The following is a 21,230-nucleotide window of genomic DNA, read 5'->3' as shown; positions in this document are numbered from 1 at the left end:
TGAAGCAACCTATCACTGAAAGTGCTACACAGATCTGTCAAAACATCAGTGCTATAAGGGAGGTGCTGGGGCATGTGACGCCCATCAGTGCTGTAAGGGAGGTGCTGGGGTATGTGACGCACATCAGTGGTGTAAGGGAGGTGCTGCGGCATGTGACGCACATCAGTGCTGTAAGGGAGGTGCTGGGGCATGTGACGCACATCAGTGCTGTAAGGGAGGTGCTGCGGCATGTGGCGCACATCAGTGGTGTAAGGGAGGTGCTGGGGCATGTGACCCCCATCAGTGGTGTAAGGGAGGTGCTGGGGCATGTGACGCACATCAGTGCTGCAAGGGAGGAGCTGGGGCATGTGACGCACATCAGTGCTGTAAGGGAGGAGCTGGGGCATGTGACGCACATCAGTGCTGTTAGGGAGGAGCTGGGGCATGTGACGCACATCAGTGCTGTAAGGGAGGAGCTGGGGCATGTGACGCACATCAGTGCTGTAAGGGAGGTGCTGGGGCATGTGACGCACATCAGTGCTGTAAGGGAGGAGCTGGGGCATGTGACGCACATCAGTGCTGTAAGGGAGGAGCTGGGGCATGTGACGCACATCAGTGGTGTAAGGGAGGTGCTGCGGCATGTGACGGACATCAGTGCTGTAAGGGAGGAGCTGGGGCATGTGATGCCCATCAGTGAATTAAGGAAGGTCCTGGGACTGGCACTTCAGTGCTGGTCCCAGGGATTGGCTGTTCATGTCATGAGGCTCCTCCCTAAGGCCCCATGATTCCCATTAGATACACCCACTTTATTGGTCGTCCAGGAGACTAACTGAAAATCAGGAATGTTCTGGACCTTCTGAGAGAATACTGTAGGCAAGTATGCTCTAAGTATGCTTCCTCTCTATGCCACCAGTAAGATGTCACCATCACTACCATGTTGGCCTTTCAGTCTTGAGCAGCACCTCCTTCGGCCATACCTGCCCCCCCATCTAGCTGGCTGCTCCTAACTCCTACCCCTTTGCCCATGGCGCGGATGTGCCCCGATACAGCCCGAACTCCGGTAAAATGTAAATCACGGTTAAGCAGATCGCGGCACCTGATTTTAAGGGGACCCAAAAAAACCCCTGCATGAGCTCATACGTTGTAGATTATCCGTATTTCAGCAATAAAACAAACCAGGCCATTGTGTAATAAGTGTACATATACATACTTTCAGCAGCGTGCAGCTTGAAGCCATTACATGGTAAACACACACGGCACAGGAATTTATTGAACGTATGGAATTGGTTAATGCCTCGAAAAAATACACAATCCTAACGTGTTTAAAACAGTTTGGAAGCCGGCCTGCTCCAGGTCAGGGGATTGTTATAAGAAGCGACTACTTTACAGAACATGTAAATCTGCAGAGTGAAAGTGTCACGTTTCCCTCGTCTCCCGCTGCCATGAATTTGTTCATGGACTCTGCTTTCACTGCCCAAGCACCTCACTGTCATCCCCATAACAAATCCCCACAGCCGATAGTGAGAGCTGCTAATACATCTGCAGTATGTTCCCCTAAAAAAGTCAAAGGGGTATCCTAAAGCTTGTAAAAATGTACATGGATGCTGTTTCCCATAGCAACCATGCAGATTCTGTCTTATCGTTTCTATATTGCATCCTAGATAATGATTGAATCTGGAGGTAAACACGTACGTCAGGCTGGTTTAATGTTCTGGTTTTGCATTGTGGAGAGGCATGCAGGCCATAAGGAACTGCAAGAAAACCTCTACCCCCAGGGTCATGCACCAGAAACTGGTGGACGAGTTGAACGATTTCTACTGCCAAGTCGAAAAGACAGCTCCCTGTACTAGCGTTTGCCCGGGTCCATGCAGATCTGATACCCCATCCCCTAATTCTGGCAATCATTCCCAGGCATTACAGATAGGGCAGGGGGAGGTAGAGGTAATGTTCGGGAACGCTATTACCAGGAAAGCTCTGGGCCCAGACGGCGGGTCTCCATCTGCGCTGAATATCTGCGTTGCTCAGCTTGCTCCCATATTCACCAGGATTTGTAACACTTCACTGGAGTAGTTCAAGGTCCCCGCCTGCTTCGAACATTCCACAATTGTCCCGGTCCCCAAGAATTCAACTATCAAGACCCCAGATGACTACAAGCCGATTGCTCTGACGTCTGTGGTCATGAAAGTGTTTGAGCGCCTGGTGCTGATCCACCTGAAAGAAATAGCTTGCCTTCATCTGGATCCTTTACAGTTCCACTACGGGGCAAATAGGAGTGTTGGGGATGCAGTCATCACGGGACTGCACCGTATTCTGCAGCATGTGGACCTTCTGGGCACCTATGTGTGTGTCCTATGTTTCCACTTCAACATAATTGTTCCTAGCATCCTGCTACTTAAACTACTCCATTTAAGGGTTCCAAAATCCACTTGTCCGACAGGAATCCGAAATCTCCTCATAAGGGGAATCTCCGTTTTCAAATATGTGTCCTGTTTAATGATCTACTGGAACTGCTTCAGGTACCTTCAGGGCCATCTCCGTGCATGGGCGCAATGGGCAGCTGCCCAAGGGCCCCACAGTTGTAGGGTCCTTCGACCTGGGGCAGATTGGGTTGTGGGCACCTGCCTCCTGAGCTTCTTGGGAGGCAGGAGAGATTGCTGCCTAGTTGCTTTGATTGTGAATCACAAACAGCGCAACTAAGCAGCATCCTCTTCCTGCTTCCCAGCCTTCAGCCAGACAGCATGCTGATTCGTGGGTGGCTGGAGCTATTCACCAATCAGAGTCCAGCATTATCTACCTGCCTCCCATCCTGCAGCCAAACAGCGAAGGGCTTTCAGCATACTGATTGCTGGTTGGCTGGAACTATCCACCAATCAGAGTGCTGACAGCCGCTCTCTGAATCAAAACAAGTGGAGAGATGGCGCAGGACCACAGGATGGCGGTGTGGAGGGGCCCCAAAAGCATTGCTGTGCTTGAATTTAAGTCGGCCCTGGGTACCTTTGGGTTCTGGTCATGATGGGGTTTTGAAAGTCAGTCTTGACCGTGATTCACCATCTTACAGGCAGCCAGTAACGGGTGTTATGTGCCTGGTTGATACATAGCCTGGCAATTACAGTTTGCGCCACCTGCAAGCATTGCAGAGTACAGACATCCGCCTACTGCTCTGTGTCTTCCCTGAGAGATTGTTCTGCAGCTGGAACGTCCCAGGCTTTCCTAATAATCAGTATACAATCCGTGTTCCCAGAATCACCGGGAGCCTATCACTTGTATCAGATGAACACGTGAGGTCATAGTTTACCCAGATGAAGCGGAACTAGACACAGAACAGGGAAGTCGCAGCGAGACGAGAAGTCTGTCTACACATATTTCCAGTGTCAGGCACTTAAAACTTTTCAGAAACCAGATATTGTAAAAATAGTCCAAGACTAGTGTTAACAACACTTGTGGGCAGGTGAGAAACATGAGCCCTGTGTGACTGAGCACAGACCCAGTGTGACTCCGCTGCAGACAGGCACGAGCAGAGTATAAAGAGGTGTTTGCATGTTACTATTCCATAGCTCCAGTTTCCTGTAAAATGACCGCTCTGATATTAACAGGACATGCAGTCAGGATGTAAGGCACAGTGCTGACCACTGCAGCTGTAGCTCTGTGCCAGGTGAATGGAGACATCTAGTGGCAGGTGGAAGGATTGCAGCACACAAAAAAATATGGGAAGCACTCATTCGTAGAATGGAATATTATTTATTAACAGCATATAGCACATTGGTATTTTGCATCACTTTACAGAGAATATTTAGGTATCCATGAGGCAGAGTTTTCAATATGCATTCCCTATCACACACGTAATTTTTGTGTGTCTGAATCTAGATATATACCCCTTTCAGATCGCACCTAATTACCAGGTTTATGCAGGTATGTTGCCGTTCTGACCCGGTAATAGCTGCGATCAGAAAGGGCTTACTGGGTCCAGCAAAGCGGCAGAATCCCAGCATTACAAAATAAAGCAGGGTTCTTACCGGTTCGTTGACGGGTTGCTGTGCAGTGTGAACGGAATAATAAGGTCGAGCGACCCAGTTCCTGTTCACACTTTTGGAGGAGGCACTGCTTGGAGCTGCCTCCGCCCCGCCCCCTCATGATGTCAGCGACCCGGCAATATTTCAGAGTTGCTGAAGAGGCCAGAGAAAGCAAATTGCTGGGTTGCTTCTGGATGGAACCGTTTCCAAGGCTTGGTGCATTTTGCGATTTGAAAGCGTTACCAGCCTACCAAGTATGTTTTGGAATTGTGGGAGGGGAATCCAAAAGAAACCCACACAGACACGGGGAGAACATACAAACTGCACAGATAGAGCATCGGTGGGACTTGAACCCAAGACCTCAGTGCTGTTTGGCAGCAATGCTAAATGTAAAAATACATAAATCTGTCAGAGCTTTCATAGAGGCAGCTACTGTATCACTTTGTTTATAGCCTCCAGCCTGAACAGGCCTTATTTGGAATCTCTGTCCCTGCGCCTAAATATATTCTGGGCCACCAGTTTGGGGTTTGGTTTGTGGGTATGGTGCATTCATTTGGCCCTTTTAGGGGTTGCCGTAGTCTAACAATATAGATGTGCAAGGTGGTGATACAGTCCTCCCGCTCCTGTCCTGGCTGGTTATGGTATAGTGGATCGAAGTGGTCTAGAACAACAATGTTATGACTGACCAGCCGCAGTTGAACCTGTCAAGTGATACGCCTGAAGATAGTCGATCGTCAGTTACGGAAGTTAGACACCAGTGTTAGAGCGATGGTCACATGGGTGACATGACATTTTTCACGTTTTTTTTGTGCTGAATGTATACAGTACATTGGTGTGTTTGTAGGGTGAGCTTCCGTTCAATGTGGTGTGCCAATCACCCCGATGACATATTCCCGTCTTCATTTATTTGCTTGCACACCTCTGGCGCAAATTGTCTTCACTTGACCGCTTTCCGGGGTGCGCCGTGACCGTTGCAGAAAAATAAATGTCCTTCTATGTATCTTACTTGTCTACTCTGCGACAATCCCTCTCAGCGAGTACTCCAGTACCAATTGACTGCCCTCCTGCCCATTTCCCTGAAGGAGTGGGCAGAGTAGGTCCCACGCCGCAATCCGTAACAATAGCTTTATCATGGACTGTGCCGTGGATTACAGCAGGGGTGGGGGGTCAAAATTGTGTGAATCTGAATGCCATGCTCCCTACATTTACCAGTCAGACCCCTCCCATGTCCCGGATCCTTTGGAGAAGAGGTCCATACTGTAAGGAAGTATGGATCAATGGAGAGTGATAAACAGCCAGCCAATCAGCTCATACCTGTCATTTTTCAAACACCGCCTGTAACAGGGCAAGTAGGAGCTGATTGGCCGGCTGTTTATCACTCTCCGTTTCATTACTTTTTGAAGCTTTTTTTACATCTGGCCTAAATCTGGTTGTATGAAGGTAACCTTGGAAAGGGGCGTGTGATAATCTTGGCCGTTCCTATAACCACCTGCTTGCTTAGCGGTTATCTCGGTAATATAACACTTGTCTTTGTGACACACTCCCTCCCTCTCTCACGCTTTTACCTAACCTCCAGCATCATGTATAAGAAGATTTAGGTATTTGCACACAGGGTTTATATATACTGTGTGTGTGTTAGTTCAGGCACTAGCACCTTTGTATTCTAATCCTCGCATTGCCTGCCAAATCCAGAGGAAATCACAGCAGGCTAGCGGAGGTCTGTGCCCCAAGGATTCGGAGAGCTGAGTGAAGTGTAACATACACTGTGCACGTATCAGTGTAATGTACCTGACACAGAGGTAACACGAGACCGTCCTTCCAATCTCCTGCTCCTGAGTGGATTTACCACCAACACCTGCCGTCTAATCTCTTACAGGGTCTGGTTCATGCAGCGTTAAAGGATGAATATAGACATGCAGGGCACAGATTGGGAATACTGTCAGATCTGTGGTGTGTTAACCCTTATCATGTAAACAGATCGGCCCATGCATAAATGTACCTATATATCCAGATGTGGTTCTTGTGCCTCTGTGGGAGGTGGCGTGAGGAGACACGAGGCATGGCTGTAGACTGAGGCGTACCTGGCCTGCTCGTACTGTATGTCATTCATACTGAAGTGTAGCATAATGAGACGCACATACAGCAGTGCCCTTACACAAGCGTATCCTACAGTAGACATCGAGCCGCGGTTATCTTTGTTGCCTTTGCACCGCAGCGACCTCAGTGCGCCGTTTGCCGAGAATAGGACACGTGCTTCCCATTCTCGTCGAACATACTGTATACTCACTCACTTATCCCAATAGCCCCGTTATAAATAACGTAATGAGACGCACGTCTATGCAATAGTATTTTCTGAGAAAAATGTCCATCTAACATACTGAACAGTACAGTACTGTACAGCAAAGTAGTTCTTGCGCTATAGCGCATTTCAATGGACACTTCACACATGCTCTATGCGGATTCTTTCGCCATAGCTTTGCATTGGACATCTGACACCTGCAGTGGTGATTCTGAAAGGGACATCTGGTGGATGATCTTTGGTATTGCACTCATCTGGTAACGCCATACACCATGCTGTGTGACTTATTGTGCTGCCATGCAACTTGGGCATGTTGTGGTGAGTTGACGAGACAAACGCCATAGGCAGGCTAGATGACAGTGTCGCCATCTGTACGCCGCCAGTAGCTCTATCACACTGGGTTATACAGTCATCGACATTCACAATTTCAACACCGGAATGTCGACAGTCAAGATGTTGACAATGGTTAAAAACCATAAATGTTGAACTAGATAATGTTGACATGGACAGAATATTGACATTATGTAAATTTCAACCATTAGCTACCACTAGGGTTAGGTTTAGGAGTTCGGGATAGACTTTCCATAATACCACATTGTCAACGTTCTGACCACAACGGCATTGAGCGAGCCGGTTCCCGTTCACACTTTTGGAGGAGGCAGTGCTTGGAGCAGCGTCATTAAAGTGTCGATTAACATTAAAAGCTCTTGAAATAAATGCACTCATTACCTATGCATGTACATTGGCATGTATTCAATGCCGGTGCGAGCGGCCGGCGAGGGGGTTAAACTGCAAGGATCACAGAAAACCAGTGATCCTCGCAGTTTAACCCCCGCGCCGGCCGCTCGCACTATGCAACGTTCCGGGGGAATCCTCGCGAGGATTCCCCTAAACTGCGAGAGCCGCGGCTAGTGCAGCAAACTCGCTGTAATTAGCCTCGATTCTCGCAGCTTTTGGAGGCACATACGCAAATTCCCCCTCGCTCAAAAAACGGAGCGAGTGGGAATTTGCGTATGAGGGGGGTCAGTTGAATACTGACAGGGTGAGCGGTGACTGCGAGCAAAAAGTCCTGCTCGCAGTCACCGCTCGCCCACGGCATTGAATATATGCCAATTGTCTTTACTCTTGCTAGGCCACTTGTGTAAGCTACTGTCTCTGTTATCATGTACGCTACTGTCTCTGTTATCAGCCATTTCAGATGCTGAGGAGCAGAGAGATCTAAATTAATTACAGTTCTGATAAGTTCTGGGAAACTTGTAGATTTAATTACGTACATTTACAGTTTTATACAAGGCAGGTGGTGTTTAGGTGTAGAATCTAAGTTTTATGTGATTTTACTAAGATTGTCAGTGCAAATAAATCACCTTTCTGTTGTTGCAGGTGTAAGGACGGACTCCAGGGATTTGCCTTTTCAGCCCTAAAGTAAGTACAGCTCTGATATACTAAATGTTCTGTGATGTCATTGATTGCCAACATTTTAATGGTATTTTCCTGGACGCCTGGTTTAAATAGTAAAATTTGAAAAAACAAATGTTGACCAAGAATATGTGATATACTAGAATAAATTTTGGATGTCAGCTGATAAGGTATGGGTAAAAACCAGAACCGGAGCCCAATATGCACAAGTGAAAAGGCGACTGAGGGAGCTCAATCTGCCGTACTTCATGTTATTTCCATCAAGACTGAAGGTGATTGTGGACGGGGAATCCAAATTTTTCGCCAATCCGAGGGAAGCATCTGCATGGTTGGACACCACAAGACCGGCCAGGCGGGCTGTGCTGGATGATTCATAAACTGCCGGCTGTTCATCATTAGATACCCTAAAAGAAAATGTTGCTGCTGGGACTATATATACTGGACTATATGTAGGGATCGGGAGCCTGGCGCCTGCGCCACAACAGAAACATCCGTATGACAACTGAGCGTATGTATATATGCGAGCGGGTACTGAATGCTCACTGTTCCTGATAGTCATTGTATACTTTGCCCACCGTTTACCGTTTGTGTTCATTTAAAACTGTTAACACCTAAAAAAGGGGTGGATAGGCTTCTCCTATCCACATAAGGGGGTTTTTGTTAGTTAGGGATCCAAGTATGTCACAGTTTCGAGCGACATGCAGGGTGGGGGGTGGTTGGGATAGATGCAAGTTACTTTCAATGCATCATGTGTGTTTTTTCTTTTTTCTATTTATGTTCTTTTATTGTCCTTTTTCTATTTTCTTTTATCTCTCTTTTCTCAAAATATTGCATATATCTACAGCTAGTGGGGTGACACTATGCTACACACAGAGGTGGCAGGCGGGGGACTGCTCTTGTGCAGGTGATTACTATGTGAATATGGCTACTCAGTTAAAATATGGCTCCTAATTTAGTTAAAATTACATCCTGGAATGTCCGGGGTCTTAATGACAAAGTTAAGCGCACACTGGTGCTTAATCAAATCCGTAAATACAAGTCTGACATCATTTGCCTGATGGAGACACACTTGACTGGCACCAAGGTCATGTCCCTAAAAAGACCGTGGATAGGCTGGCTTTACCACTCCTCTCATACACCTTCATCTAGGGGGGTGGCAATACTTGTACGCAGGAATGTCCCTTTTAAGGTGGAGAGAGTGAAGACTGATAAATGGGGTAGATATGTGTTGATGCTCTGTACTGTTCACTCCACTCCCCTACTTCTACTGGCTATATATATCCCCCCCCCCCCCTATTCGGCTGAAGTCCTTAAACAGGCCGCAGAGTTTGTCGCTGAATTCCCAGAGGTGCCCATCATTAGTGTGGGCAACTACAATAATGTGTTAGACCCTACCTTAGACACGCACCGCGCATCGGGGACCTCGGGGAGAGCTGGTCATAGACAGTTCAGTGCACTGACAGTGGGTATGGGACTAGTAGACGCTTGGCGACATAAACACCCCACCACCAGGCAGTTTTCCTGCTTTTCCCCCACCCACTCCACATTCTCTAGAATTGATCTGGCCCTGGTGTCCCGAACCCTTCTCCCTAAAATTCACTCCATTACATATGAATCCAGAGGCATATCAGATCATTCACCTTTAACTCTTGACGTACAGATGGGTGGAGATAGGGGTCAGTCTTTTTGGAAACTGAACAAGTTCTGGCTGGTGGGTATGGGTGAGGGGGTGGAACTAGTGTCCTCTTGGAAGGAATTCATGGAGCTGAATAAAGATACCGCTTCAGTCACGGTAGTATGGGACGCCTTTAAATCTCATGTTAGAGGCTCACTAATCCAAAAGATAGTATCCCTTAAAAAAACCTATAAAAAGACAGAGGACGAACTGGAATTTGCCTGCCGACAGCTTGAGGCTGCATATTTGGAAGATGGCCTTGACTCATCTAGACGAGAGTGGCTATTGGCCCAAGAGGCATGGTTGGAATGCCTCGGGGACAAGGCCAAATACAAACTTCTATATACTAAACACTCCCAATATGCCTTTGGGGATAGGCCTGGCAGCTACTTGGCCCGGCTGGCAGATTCAGAGAGAAACAGCAACACCATATGCGAGATCCTTTCCCCACAGGGAGTTGCCCACACTGGAACTCAGGAGATTGCCGGCCAATTTGTAAAATATTATCAAACCCTGTATAGCTCTAAACTGATTCATGACACACCTGCCATACAGCACTATTTGGACCAAATTGCTATGCCTACATTGACCCCTGCAGATAAGGAGACCTTGGACTTGCCCCTTACAGTGGAGGAGGTGGAGATGGCCATCAGGGCCTTCCCGGCTGGTAAAGCACCAGGCCTGGATGGTCTTCCTATAGATTTGTATAAAAAGCACATTTCCTTCTATGAACCTACTCTTTTAAAACTATATAATGAGCTGTTTTCCCATGGTTCCCTGCCTCACTCTATGATGGAGGCGGCTATAGTGGTTTTGCTAAAACCAGATAAGAACCCATGCCTTGTAGAATCTTATAGGCCAATATCCCTCCTACCAATTGACATTAAAATCCTTGCTAAAATCCTGTCGCTCCGCCTCAACACCGTGATCACTAAGATTATACACCCCGACCAGACCGGCTTTATGCCGGGCAAGTCGACTATGATCAATTTGCGTAGGCTGTTTACCCATTTGCAGAACCCCCGCGGAGACGCAGATACTTCCATAGTGGCCTCGCTAGATGCCGCTAAGGCGTTTGACTCAATTGAGTGGGAATTCCTTTGGCTCACCCTGGCCAAAGTTGGTGTTGGCCCTGCCTTCATCAAGTGGGTTCGCCTGCTTTATGCCTCTCCGCGGGCCAGGGTTTCTGTAAATGGGTATATGTCGTCTTCATTTGAGTTAGGCAGGGGTACCCGGCAGGGGTGCCCACTGTCACCCACCCTATTCGCCATCGCAATAGAGCCCCTGGCCTGCCTGATACGAGATTCAACAGTGATCGCGGGGTTTGGGGTGGGGCACCTAGAGGAAAAAATAGCGCTGTATGCAGACGACATTTTACTGTTTATTTCCAACTACGCTGCCTCCATGCCCCCACTTTTAGATATTATCAATATGTTTGGTACGTACTCTGGCCTCACTATAAACTGGGACAAGTCCTGTGTGCTCCCATTTAGAGGCGATACCCCCGAGACCCCTGACATCGCGCTTCCACTGAAATGGGTAAACTCTTTTAAGTACCTAGGGATTTATATATCCAATGTCCCATCCCAATATATCCCGTTAAATATTCAACCACAGCTAGCATACCTAAAATCCGGGGTTTCGGTGTGGGGCAAGCTGCCCTTGACAGTTTCCGGGAGAATAAGTCTTATTAAAATGACAACCCAGCCTAAGCTCCTATACGTACTACATGCCCCGACGTATATACCTCTACAGACATTTAGAAAAATAGATGGCCTACTTTCCTCTATTATCTGGGCGGGTAAAAGGGCCCGCATCAAACTATACACTCTAACGCGGACCCGAGAGGATGGGGGCATGGCAGTCCCTTCTTTCCGGCTATATTACCTAGCGGCACAATTGGCACATCTCCTGAACTGGGTTGGTGAGGGTACCACAGCTGGGCTCCCCTCATTGCTGGTTACACAAAACCTTCCCGGACTGAACCCACTACATGTCCTACTAAGCGACAACGTTAAATTAATAGACATGCCACTGTTTAAGCAAGCGGTTATGATATGGCGACAGTCTAATCGCTTATTATCGGCGACCGGGATAGACCCAGACACCCCCCTAGATGGCACCAGAGCCCTCCCCGAGCTGCTGGGGCTCCAACTCCGTGAATTCTGGGCCACATGGGGGGTTACTACAATTGGCCAAATCTACTCTGATAACCTACTTAAATCATTCCAGCAGATAAGGGATGAATACCAGGTGCCCAATGTGCACTTTTTTCGCTACCTCCAACTCCGCCATGCATGTCAGGCGCAGTTCCCCGTGAGCCCCCCGGAACTCAGACCCTCACCGGTTAAAAATCTGCTGGTGTCTGGTGGGCCCTCCCGGGCTGTCTCTAGGTTTTACGCAGCCATTCTGACAGCACACCATGCCCCCGGTCTGCCTCATTTGAAGGCCAAGTGGGAGCTGGAAGTCGGTCCGATATCAGAGGAGGACTGGGAGTCGGCCCTGGGGAGTCCACGCATATCAACCACATCCTCCAGGTACCAGCAGATCCAACTATACATATTACACAGGGTATACCTGACCCCCACTAGGCTATGTAGAATGGGAGGTAGAAACGACTCTATATGTCCCAAATGCAAGTCGCATGAAGGTTCATTCTGGCATTTATTGTGGAGCTGCCCAGTACTGTCTACTTTTTGGCAAGAAATAATCACTTCAATGGTTTCCACAGGCATCCCCCGTGACGTTTTCACCCCGAGGTTTTGCATCCTGTCATTTATGGATATAGATAGCCTTGATAAGAATATGATGAGATACGCGGTCAATCTCTGTACTTTGGCCAAAGTGTGTGTGGCTAGAAAATGGATGGCCCCAGAGGGCCCCACGAAGAGGGAATGGCTCTCCCTAACCAATTCAGTGGTCAGGCATGAAAAATTTGTATATGCTTCCAGAACTTCTGAAAGAAAATACCACAAAATATGGGACCCATGGATAGACTCACCTCTTATGCAACCTACTGTCTAGGCAGTAATGTACATAATCATTGTTTAACTGCGGCCCGACCGGGAGGGGGGGAGATGGCTGGGGTGGAGCGGGGGGGAAACTCAGGCCCAGGTGCACTACCTCAATTGCACACAACCAAAAAATGAAGCCACACTGTCCGGGATTTATTTTAGTTTTTCTCCTTTGTTATTTTTATTTACTCTTCACTGTGTATACTATAATTAACAACAGGTCTCCTTAGTCAAAAGGACTGCCAGTTTAGTATACCTGTACACATAACTACTGGCAACAAATGTAATTTCAAGCCAAGCTGCCTCTACGTATTCTTGTGTTGTTGACAATCTGAAGCGGAAAGTACTCCACCAATATATGCTGTAATTTTCTAGTGTTCTCAAACTTCTTCTTTCTTTTGTTTTTATGTCACTGTTTTGCTGTTGTATATAAGTTGTAAACTGCAATGAAAAATCAAATAAAAATCATTGAATTTAAAAAAAAAACCAGAACCGGACAGCACCCTGGAACGCCGGACCGGACAGGTTCATTCATCAATATCTGTGATACTGGAGCTTGTAGTGTCGGGTCCGGGAGGTGCATTGTTAGGGGGGTGTCCCATCCGGTGGGGTTGCTGTGACACCTGTCGCCAGGGAGATGAGAAGGTGGAGAATAAAGCAGGCAGCTGCTTGGTCTGGGGGTGTAATAAAAACCGGAACGGTCCGGACCATATGAGGAGGCTGTAATCTGACCCTTCCCCATGTCTTTGGTGAAAGCCATCTCTGGCACCTCCCCGGACCAGACACTACAAGCTCCGGAATACAGAGTTTGATAGTCCGGTCCGGCGTACTGGGGTCTGTTCCGGTTCCGGTTTTCAGTTAGTCCCTATTTATAAGACCTGCAGGATTTAAATCGCATATGTTTTATTGTGTTATATATACAGTTAGGGTGACCAACTCATCCCTTTAATCCGGGACACATATTAATTACACAGGTTCTGTGGCAGTTTAAAACCAGGTGAAATGGTCTTGAGGTGTGGCAGTTTAAAACCAGGTGAAAGCCAGCCACAGAACCTGTGTAATTAATATGTGTCCCGGATTAAAGGGATGAGTTGGTCACCCTATATAAAGTACACATTTGAATATGGGCTCCTTCCAATTTAAATATTTAGTTTTAAGATGAATATAGGGCCTAATTCATATTTGTATGGAAACTTGATGCTGAGGTGTTTTAGGGGGCGGTCTCCAGCGCCGTTCCTCAAGACAAGGGCGCGACACCTCTATTTTGAACACATGACGAGTCCAGGTTCTGCGCAGACATCCCGGACCTGGGTGTCCGAATCGGACAGCCAGCCTGAACGTGATTCAACTAACGCAGACTGTGCCGGTGCCTGAAACCATCGGGGATTGATTGGTTGCGGTGGTGATCCGGATCTTGGAAATGCAGATACGAGGCGTCCCGTTAGTGAATGATTCCATACTGTCTGATATATGTGAATTAACACCAACAATACCTTTAGAAACCTTTCCATTCATCACTTTGATTTAGAACCACAGCTTGTGCACTTGGGTTGGAGAAACCGTTTCCAAGCAACCCAAACTTAATCTCAACAACATTCCCAGTAGCCCTCGTGTTCCTGGCGCTGGGTGGAAAGTGCTGTTCTCAGTAATATGATTAGTGGATATTTTCCATGGAATATTTGCAATGCCCAAAAAGTCGTTGGTCCTAAACGTTTTAATTCCGTGTTCTGTAAACATGTCACTCATTAAGTGGTTCCCAAGAGGTGTAATATATTTCTGCAACATAAATAAAGTTCAATAACAAACCATCATGGATAAGTTGCAGAGCATTAGGGTTGGTATATGATAGGAAAGTGTTGTGATGAGAACATTGCACTGCATGTACAGTTTGGCGGTGAAAGAGGCGGGTAAGGGGTCAGTTCCGCCCTCCCTTCTAGAAGGCGCTAAATAAGAAGTAGATTCTGTTTGGTTGCCATAGTAACAGCCCATCTGAAATAGAACTCCCATCTTGGTATATTTCCCCCATTGTCTGGTGGCAGAAGAGAGATTCAGAGGATTGCACACACCCTTCTGCTAAAGGATAGGTTCTTAATCTCTGTCATCGGGACCACAAATAGATCACGCTTTCCAGGTCACCTAGCAGGTACGCAGGTGTTGTCATTACTCACTGGCACATTTTATGACGATCCACAGGTTGAGATAATTATTTCACTGACTTGGAAAACAAACTTGTTTGGTTCCTGAGGACTGAGTTTGAGAACTTATGTCCTAAAGAAAGAAGGTACTGTATGCATTAGAGATGTGCAGGCTCTGATTTACTCTGATTTCAAAGCAGGATCTTATTGGCTATCAACTGTCAACAACGGTCATGTGATTTGGGATAGCCAATAAGATCCTGCTTTGAAATCAGAGTAAATCAGAGCCTGCACATCTCTAGTATGCATACACCCCTCCCCTGAAGAGGTGGAGGACTGCATACACCCCTCCCCTGAAGAGACGCAGAGCACTGCATACAATCCTCCCCTATTGCAAGAAGATATAGAGGACCGCAAAAGCCCCTCCCCTGAAGAGATAAGATACACTGAATTCCTTCCTGCCCTGAAAAAACAGATACAGGAGACTTCAAAAGTCAACCACCCCCACAAAAAGCCACGATGGAGAGTACTGCATAACCCCCATTCATGAAGAGACAAAATACAGAGCACTGCAAAAGCCCCACCCATGAGGAGACAAGATACAGAGCACTGCAAGAACCCCACCCCTGAGGAGACAAGATACAGAGCACTGCAAGAACCCCACCCATGAGGAGACAAGATACAGAGCACTGCAAGAACCCCACCCCTGAGGAGACAAGAGACAAGCTTCTGTATGATTCAGAAATTGTATCTGACTTACGAAACAAGTCACAGGCCATCTATGTACAAAACAGAATTTTGGTTCATTTGGAATAATTTAGGGGAAAAGTACCTGCCGCTCCTAATGCACTAAAATAGCGCCAATAATTATCCATTTGTATAAGAAAATAAATACGCTTTATGTGAGACTACTCCTGTACTTGGGGGGAAAACAAATATTGTAGTATTTATATCTTTCTATTCCTTTTGCCCTTTCTGCCCAGATTCATTGTGGGTAAAGAAGAAATCCCGGCTCACTCGTTATTGCCTGAGGCCATCTATCCCAAAACTGGGACGAAGAGCAAAGAGCGGACGGAGACATCTCGGCGGTTTAATATATTTTCCTTAATAAGGAAACTTATGGACTCGATGTAAGTACAGGCGGCGCTTTTCTTCCACCTCCTTCTTATCATGAGAAAACAATTGTAGGAAATACCAAACACCAGCCAAAGTCATGTCCATAAGTAATGGAAACGTATGATAAAGCTTATCTTCCCAGTGCGTGTTGCACAACATGCTCATAAACTAATATACTATATGCCAGTGTCTTTCATAAGCTCAGAAATATGGTTTGAATTTTGTTCAGTCTAAGTTTTGCTGCAGTATAAAACAATCTCTCTTTTTTTTTGGTTTTCTTTTCTTTTTTTATAACCGAGAAATCATTTCATTTGAGCTCAGATATATTTTAGGTTACTGTACCTGTACTCTGGCACAAATAGCTATTATTGGATATTATTTTGGCCACAAAAGAAAAAAAAAATCCCATTGTCCTATGGGTCCCCTCTGTGTCACTACAGTGCAAGTAAGCGCAATGGAATGCTGCACTATATAAGAGACTGTAAAATAAATAAATACAGATAGAGCCATCCTCAGGATTAAGTGAGCCAGAGCTGTCGGCCTTAATCCTATGCTAACCCCTACTGTATTGTTCTATGTGTATTGTACTGGAGATGAGAACAATAGACCTTGGTGAGCCATGACTCACCATGGCTATCCAGAGATGGCTAGTTGATGAAGGCTCCATCTGTGTATACAGAAATGTCCTCATTCACTGACGTTGTCTGATATTTGACAACATATACTGATGCCATAAATATGGCATCATTGTCTAAGAAATATTTTGTGGGCACTTAGCTCAGGGGTTGGTTACGTGCTAGACTGCAGCTGCTGCGGAACTACACTTCCCAACATGCCCCACCGCAGATTTGCTGTCCGGGCATGCTGAAACTGTGACAGGGCATCCTGGGATGTGTGGTTCCACAGCAGCTGGAGTGGCGGACATTACCTACCTCTGATTTACACCTAAAGTATACACAGTTAAAATCATTACGGGGGAAATCATTTAACGCAGTGTTTTGCCAAAACCCACTTGCAGGCCAGCCTTTATGGATATCTGTGGTTGAGGACAGATGACTTCATTATTCAAGTCAGCTGTTTTGATTTAACCATCTGTGCTCGAGCAGTTATATTTGTAAAATCTAGACTGTAAGGGGATTTTAATGATGGAGTTTGGGAATTTGGGTTTAACCCTACTGGTTTCATGTGTGCGTATTGTAAGTAATAGGTTGGTGGTATACAGGCCCTATAAGGATGATGTAAGCGGTATACCATGTGCAATTGATGCAGAAATGGCAGCTTGCGGACTAGTTATATATATATAACGGTCGAAGGATTGGGTTTTGCTGGGGCAGGACAAACCTACCAGGGCAGGTTTATCCTGCCCCAGCAAAACCCACCACAGATCCTAGGAAGCCCCCCCCTCCCCCCCCCTCCCTCACCTCCACTTCGCTCCCCTCTGCTCTGGCGTTAGTACGCCGGAGCTCCCCTGCCGCCGCTTCTCCCTGCCGCCTGTCAGTCATCACAGCGGCAAGCTTGGGGATGTTTCGTGGCGGCTCGGGAGGACTTGGGCGCCTGAACTCTCCCGAGTCCCCCTGAGCCGCGCCGACCATCCCCGACCATCTACCTGCCCCAGCAAAACCCACCACAGATCGTAGGAAGCTGCCGCCCCCCACCTCCGCTCCGGCGTTAGTATGCCAGAGCTCCCCTGCCGCCGCTTCTCCCAGTGATCACAGCGGCAGGCTCGGGGATGTTTTGCGGCGGTTCAGGAGGACTCGGGCACCTGAACTCTCATGAGTCCTCCCGAGGCGCGCCGACCATCCCCGAGCCTGCCGCCTACATCACTTATGCAAATGGCGGCTGGCAGCTCCAGCGTACGATCGCCGGAGCGGAGGGGGTGAGTGGGGGGTAGGGGGTCTAACAGGAGGGGGGGGGGGGACCCCCAAAGGTAGTGCGCTAGTGGTGCTCCGCTGGAGGCACCACTGGCGCGCACCTAATGCAAAGTGGTATGCCCGGAAATTTTCCGGGACAGCCCGCTGCGGCAGCGCAGCAGAGCCCAGGAAATTTCCGGGCATACCACCCAAGGGGTTAATGGTGCTGTCCTGGTTAAATAAAGGAAGACAGTTGTACAAAGAATTTTGTGTTCTGGATACACAATGGGGTCATTCTGGTCTGATAGGCCCGTTGCAAATTCGCAATGGGGACCAATGTTGATGGCCTGCGTATGCATAATAAAGTAACACTGCTTTGCGAGCCAACCAGAATTATGGCCTATTTCCCAGGTCTGCTCCGTGGAACGCACTGCTGACCCCAGTGTGTGCGATGATTGGCCGCATGTTTATAACACAACTAGACGTGGATCACACACACACCTCTCTTTCAGGTTCTGTACTAGCTATAGATCTCGGCCCAGCATTTCTGTTGGACCCGGTCAGACGGTTTATGTTTATGCATCTGATACACACATACATTTGTATTTACGCTGTGCATATTTCTGCCTGATTTACGTCTCTCTCGCGCAGATGCAAGCACGGGCCAAGGCATAGATGTTGCAAACACTACGGAGACAACTGCATCTCTTACTGCATTAAGGTGAGTTGACGATGTCCAAACATCCGCGGATCGGCCTGCAGCGAGTAATTGCAGCCTGATGTGCGGGCACGCGGCCAGGGATGGCAGGCCTGTTTCTTTGAAGACCCTCACTATGAGTACGCGAGCCAGCCTTTTCATGTTATCCCCAAATCCCGGGCCAGACATCTCCTCCAACAACATGAATATCATCCACGTTAATTGGGATGAGACGTTTAATCAATCAAATTAGTGAGTAATGCTGATGACTTGCCCTGGACTGTGGAACTCGCTCGCTGCTGTCTGCAATTTCACGTACAAATATTCTAATGCCTGTGAACCAGGCAGGGCTTGGACCTCTGTGGCTGTGGTTAGGTACGGCCTTGTCAGTGCGTCCAACCCCTGGATGCGGCCCACTATCGGAAAGCACAAATGTTCTGGGAGATGATCAACCTTGTAAAGATCCCACGACATTGAAATCTACTTGTATAATGTGAGCTGCCAAGTAACATAACAGTGCGGGTCCACCGAGGTTGGGGAGAGATGATCACCCAGCGTTGGCTCCTGAGGTTTCAGCAATATCATGGTTCCAGCTGGTGAGATGGACATTCAAGATCATTCCCTCCCAGCCTGGAGCTGCAGAGCGTTTCCCTGCAGATATAGGAGTATTAGGGGTGACATTGATTATATGAAGCCAGCCTACTCCTCAGCACCTTACAGATAAGGGGGGCTGCTGCTGGCATATGCTTGCACTGGTGATGAAGCCCTGGTACAAAACCCGGTAGTTATTTAGTTAACCCGACTCGAGTCTGCTACAGTACGTACAGTACTTGGACCACACTTTATACTCGCTCACTTATCTCCATACTGTAGCCCCTATGTTACAGTAACTAGCGTAATGAGACGCACGTACAGCAGTGCCCTTACACAAGTAAAATCTATGTTGTCGCTAGCTCCATAGATGTGGGGTCCCATGAAGCCCTGGTTCAACCCCAGTAGTCAATTCGTTAACCTGAGTCTGGCCTGTACTGTACTTCGACCATACTGTATACTCGCTCACTTCTCCCCATAGCCCCAGTTTTCAATAGCGTAATAAGATCAGACTTGCCGACTTTTTCATTCTCCTCTCCGGGAGAAGCCTGAAGAGGAGACCAGACTGCAGCATGTCAGGGGGCGGGATGAGGTGGACGTCCCCAAGCCCCGCCCCCATAGCAGACAAAGGAGTAAATTTGCGGGTCCGCGAATTGGAGGCGGGGCTAAAATGCCGCAAAATGATGCAATTCGTGTCATTTTAGCCCCGCCCCTCACCGCGAAAATCATTATGTAGCGCAGCAGGGAAGGGGGGCTGCGGGGACAGTGTGGCTGATGCGGGAGACTTGCCCACCATCCCGGGGGGGCCGGGAGGGGGACCTGAATTCCGGGAGCCTCCCGGCCATTTCGGGAGGGTAGGCAAGCCTGAATAAGATGCACGTAAAGCAGTGCCCATTTTAGTACAATACATGCGTAACCTATGCAATAGTATTTTCTGGGGAAAATGTCAGTACTGTAAAGTAGTTCTTGCGCTACAGTGCACTTCAATGGAGACTTCGCACAAATGCTGATTCTTTCGCTACAGTGTTGAATTCGACATCTCACGCATGCTCAGCGGTGATTTTAAAAAGCGACATCTGGTGGATGATTGCTGGTATTGCACTCGCCAGGAACGCCATACCCCATGCTCTGCGACTTATTGCACCAACGTGCGCCCAGGCATGCTGTGAGCGCGTTATCTGGAAAAACGCCATAGGCAGGCTAGGTGAGGGTGGCTCCATCTGTACATCAATGTCTTCCTCACTGACATCCTTATTGTTGTATTGTGATGTCTGGCATACGCTGTAATCTCAGGTCAATCATATAACACTCTCTACCAGTCTGACGATAATATACCCCAGTGTGTATGTGTGATAGGAACGTATACAGTAGCTCGTAAGCTCCACTGGGGTAAGGACTGATGTAAATAGCCAAGTATATAATGTAAAGCGCCACGGAATATGCCACACCCCCCCCCCCAGCCCCCCCCCGCCCTGCCTTTCCCCTCCGCTTCTGGTCTGTGGCTGGGACATGCAGATCTACTAGTCTGCGCCCTGGCGCTCCTCCTGGCTCCTCATGAAAAATGGCCTTCACAAAATGGCTGCCCTTAACAGCAGACCTTTTTTAAGGATGCTAGAGGAGGCCAACGCCGCCTCTTCTAGCATCCTCAAAAACTGTCTGCTGTAAGGGGGCGGCCATTTTGTGAGGGACATTTTTCTTAAGGAGCCAGGAGGAGCGCCAGGATGCAGACTATTTAGATCTGCGGGTCCGGATACGGCGGCAGCGTAACAATAGCCCCCGGTGCCCACACTTACTCAGAGCCTCCCAGCCGTCACGGGGTCTGCGGCGCTATTGTTACGCCACTGTATATAAGCAGCTGTTAATAAATAAATAATAGATTGTAGTTACATTGCATAGTCTACATTAGGGATGCAGTCAATTTACCGACAATCAAAATATCCAAAACCATTAGCAGACAGTCAAAATACCGACACGTTACAAATGCCGACATTCGTTATGCCGCCATGGTCAAAAATGCAGACATTTAAACTGTCGACATATCAAAAAGTCGACATGCATTTTTCATGATATTTTTCTGTGAAACTGGCTTGATCATACTTTACCATCCAATTGGGCATATAGTCAGATTATAATCGTGTGCCGAGCGCAGCGAGGTACTGTGCCCGAAGCATGGCGAGCGCAGTGGTACACTTATACGGTGTCCGTGTAGACATAGGCAACCCATGTCAACATTTTAAATCTCAGCATTTTGGTTATGTCGGCATTTTGAACATGTCGGTATGTTGACTTTCTGCCAATGGTTGTTGGTATTTTTAATGTCAGGAAACTATATTGACCGCCTACATTAGACTGTGTGTATGTGTGTATTTACTGTATATGTCACTCTACTGCCATCTAGTGATGGTGAAGTGGTTTGCACAGGTATGCTTGTATGTAGCAAACATTTAT

At 47.7% G+C, this 21,230-nt stretch overlaps 1 protein-coding gene across 1 annotated transcript in view; it reads left to right on the top strand.

Annotated features, from left to right (window-relative positions):
* Positions 1 to 21,230, top strand: part of TMEM135 (transmembrane protein 135) — a 250,577-nt gene that overhangs the window by 217,655 nt on the left and 11,692 nt on the right. Inside the window, exons 7-9 of the mRNA XM_083170175.1 lie at positions 7,669 to 7,710; positions 15,512 to 15,658; positions 18,146 to 18,215. Coding sequence (XP_083026301.1) covers positions 7,669 to 7,710; positions 15,512 to 15,658; positions 18,146 to 18,215 — 259 coding nt within the window. The remainder of the gene's footprint in view (positions 1 to 7,668; positions 7,711 to 15,511; positions 15,659 to 18,145; positions 18,216 to 21,230) is intronic.

This window comes from Crinia signifera, chromosome 2 (assembly GCF_055691185.1).
Source record: "Crinia signifera chromosome 2, ASM5569118v1, whole genome shotgun sequence".
NCBI classification, from domain to species: Eukaryota; Metazoa; Chordata; class Amphibia; order Anura; family Myobatrachidae; genus Crinia; species Crinia signifera.
This window is presented reverse-complemented; position numbering and strand designations above follow the sequence as displayed.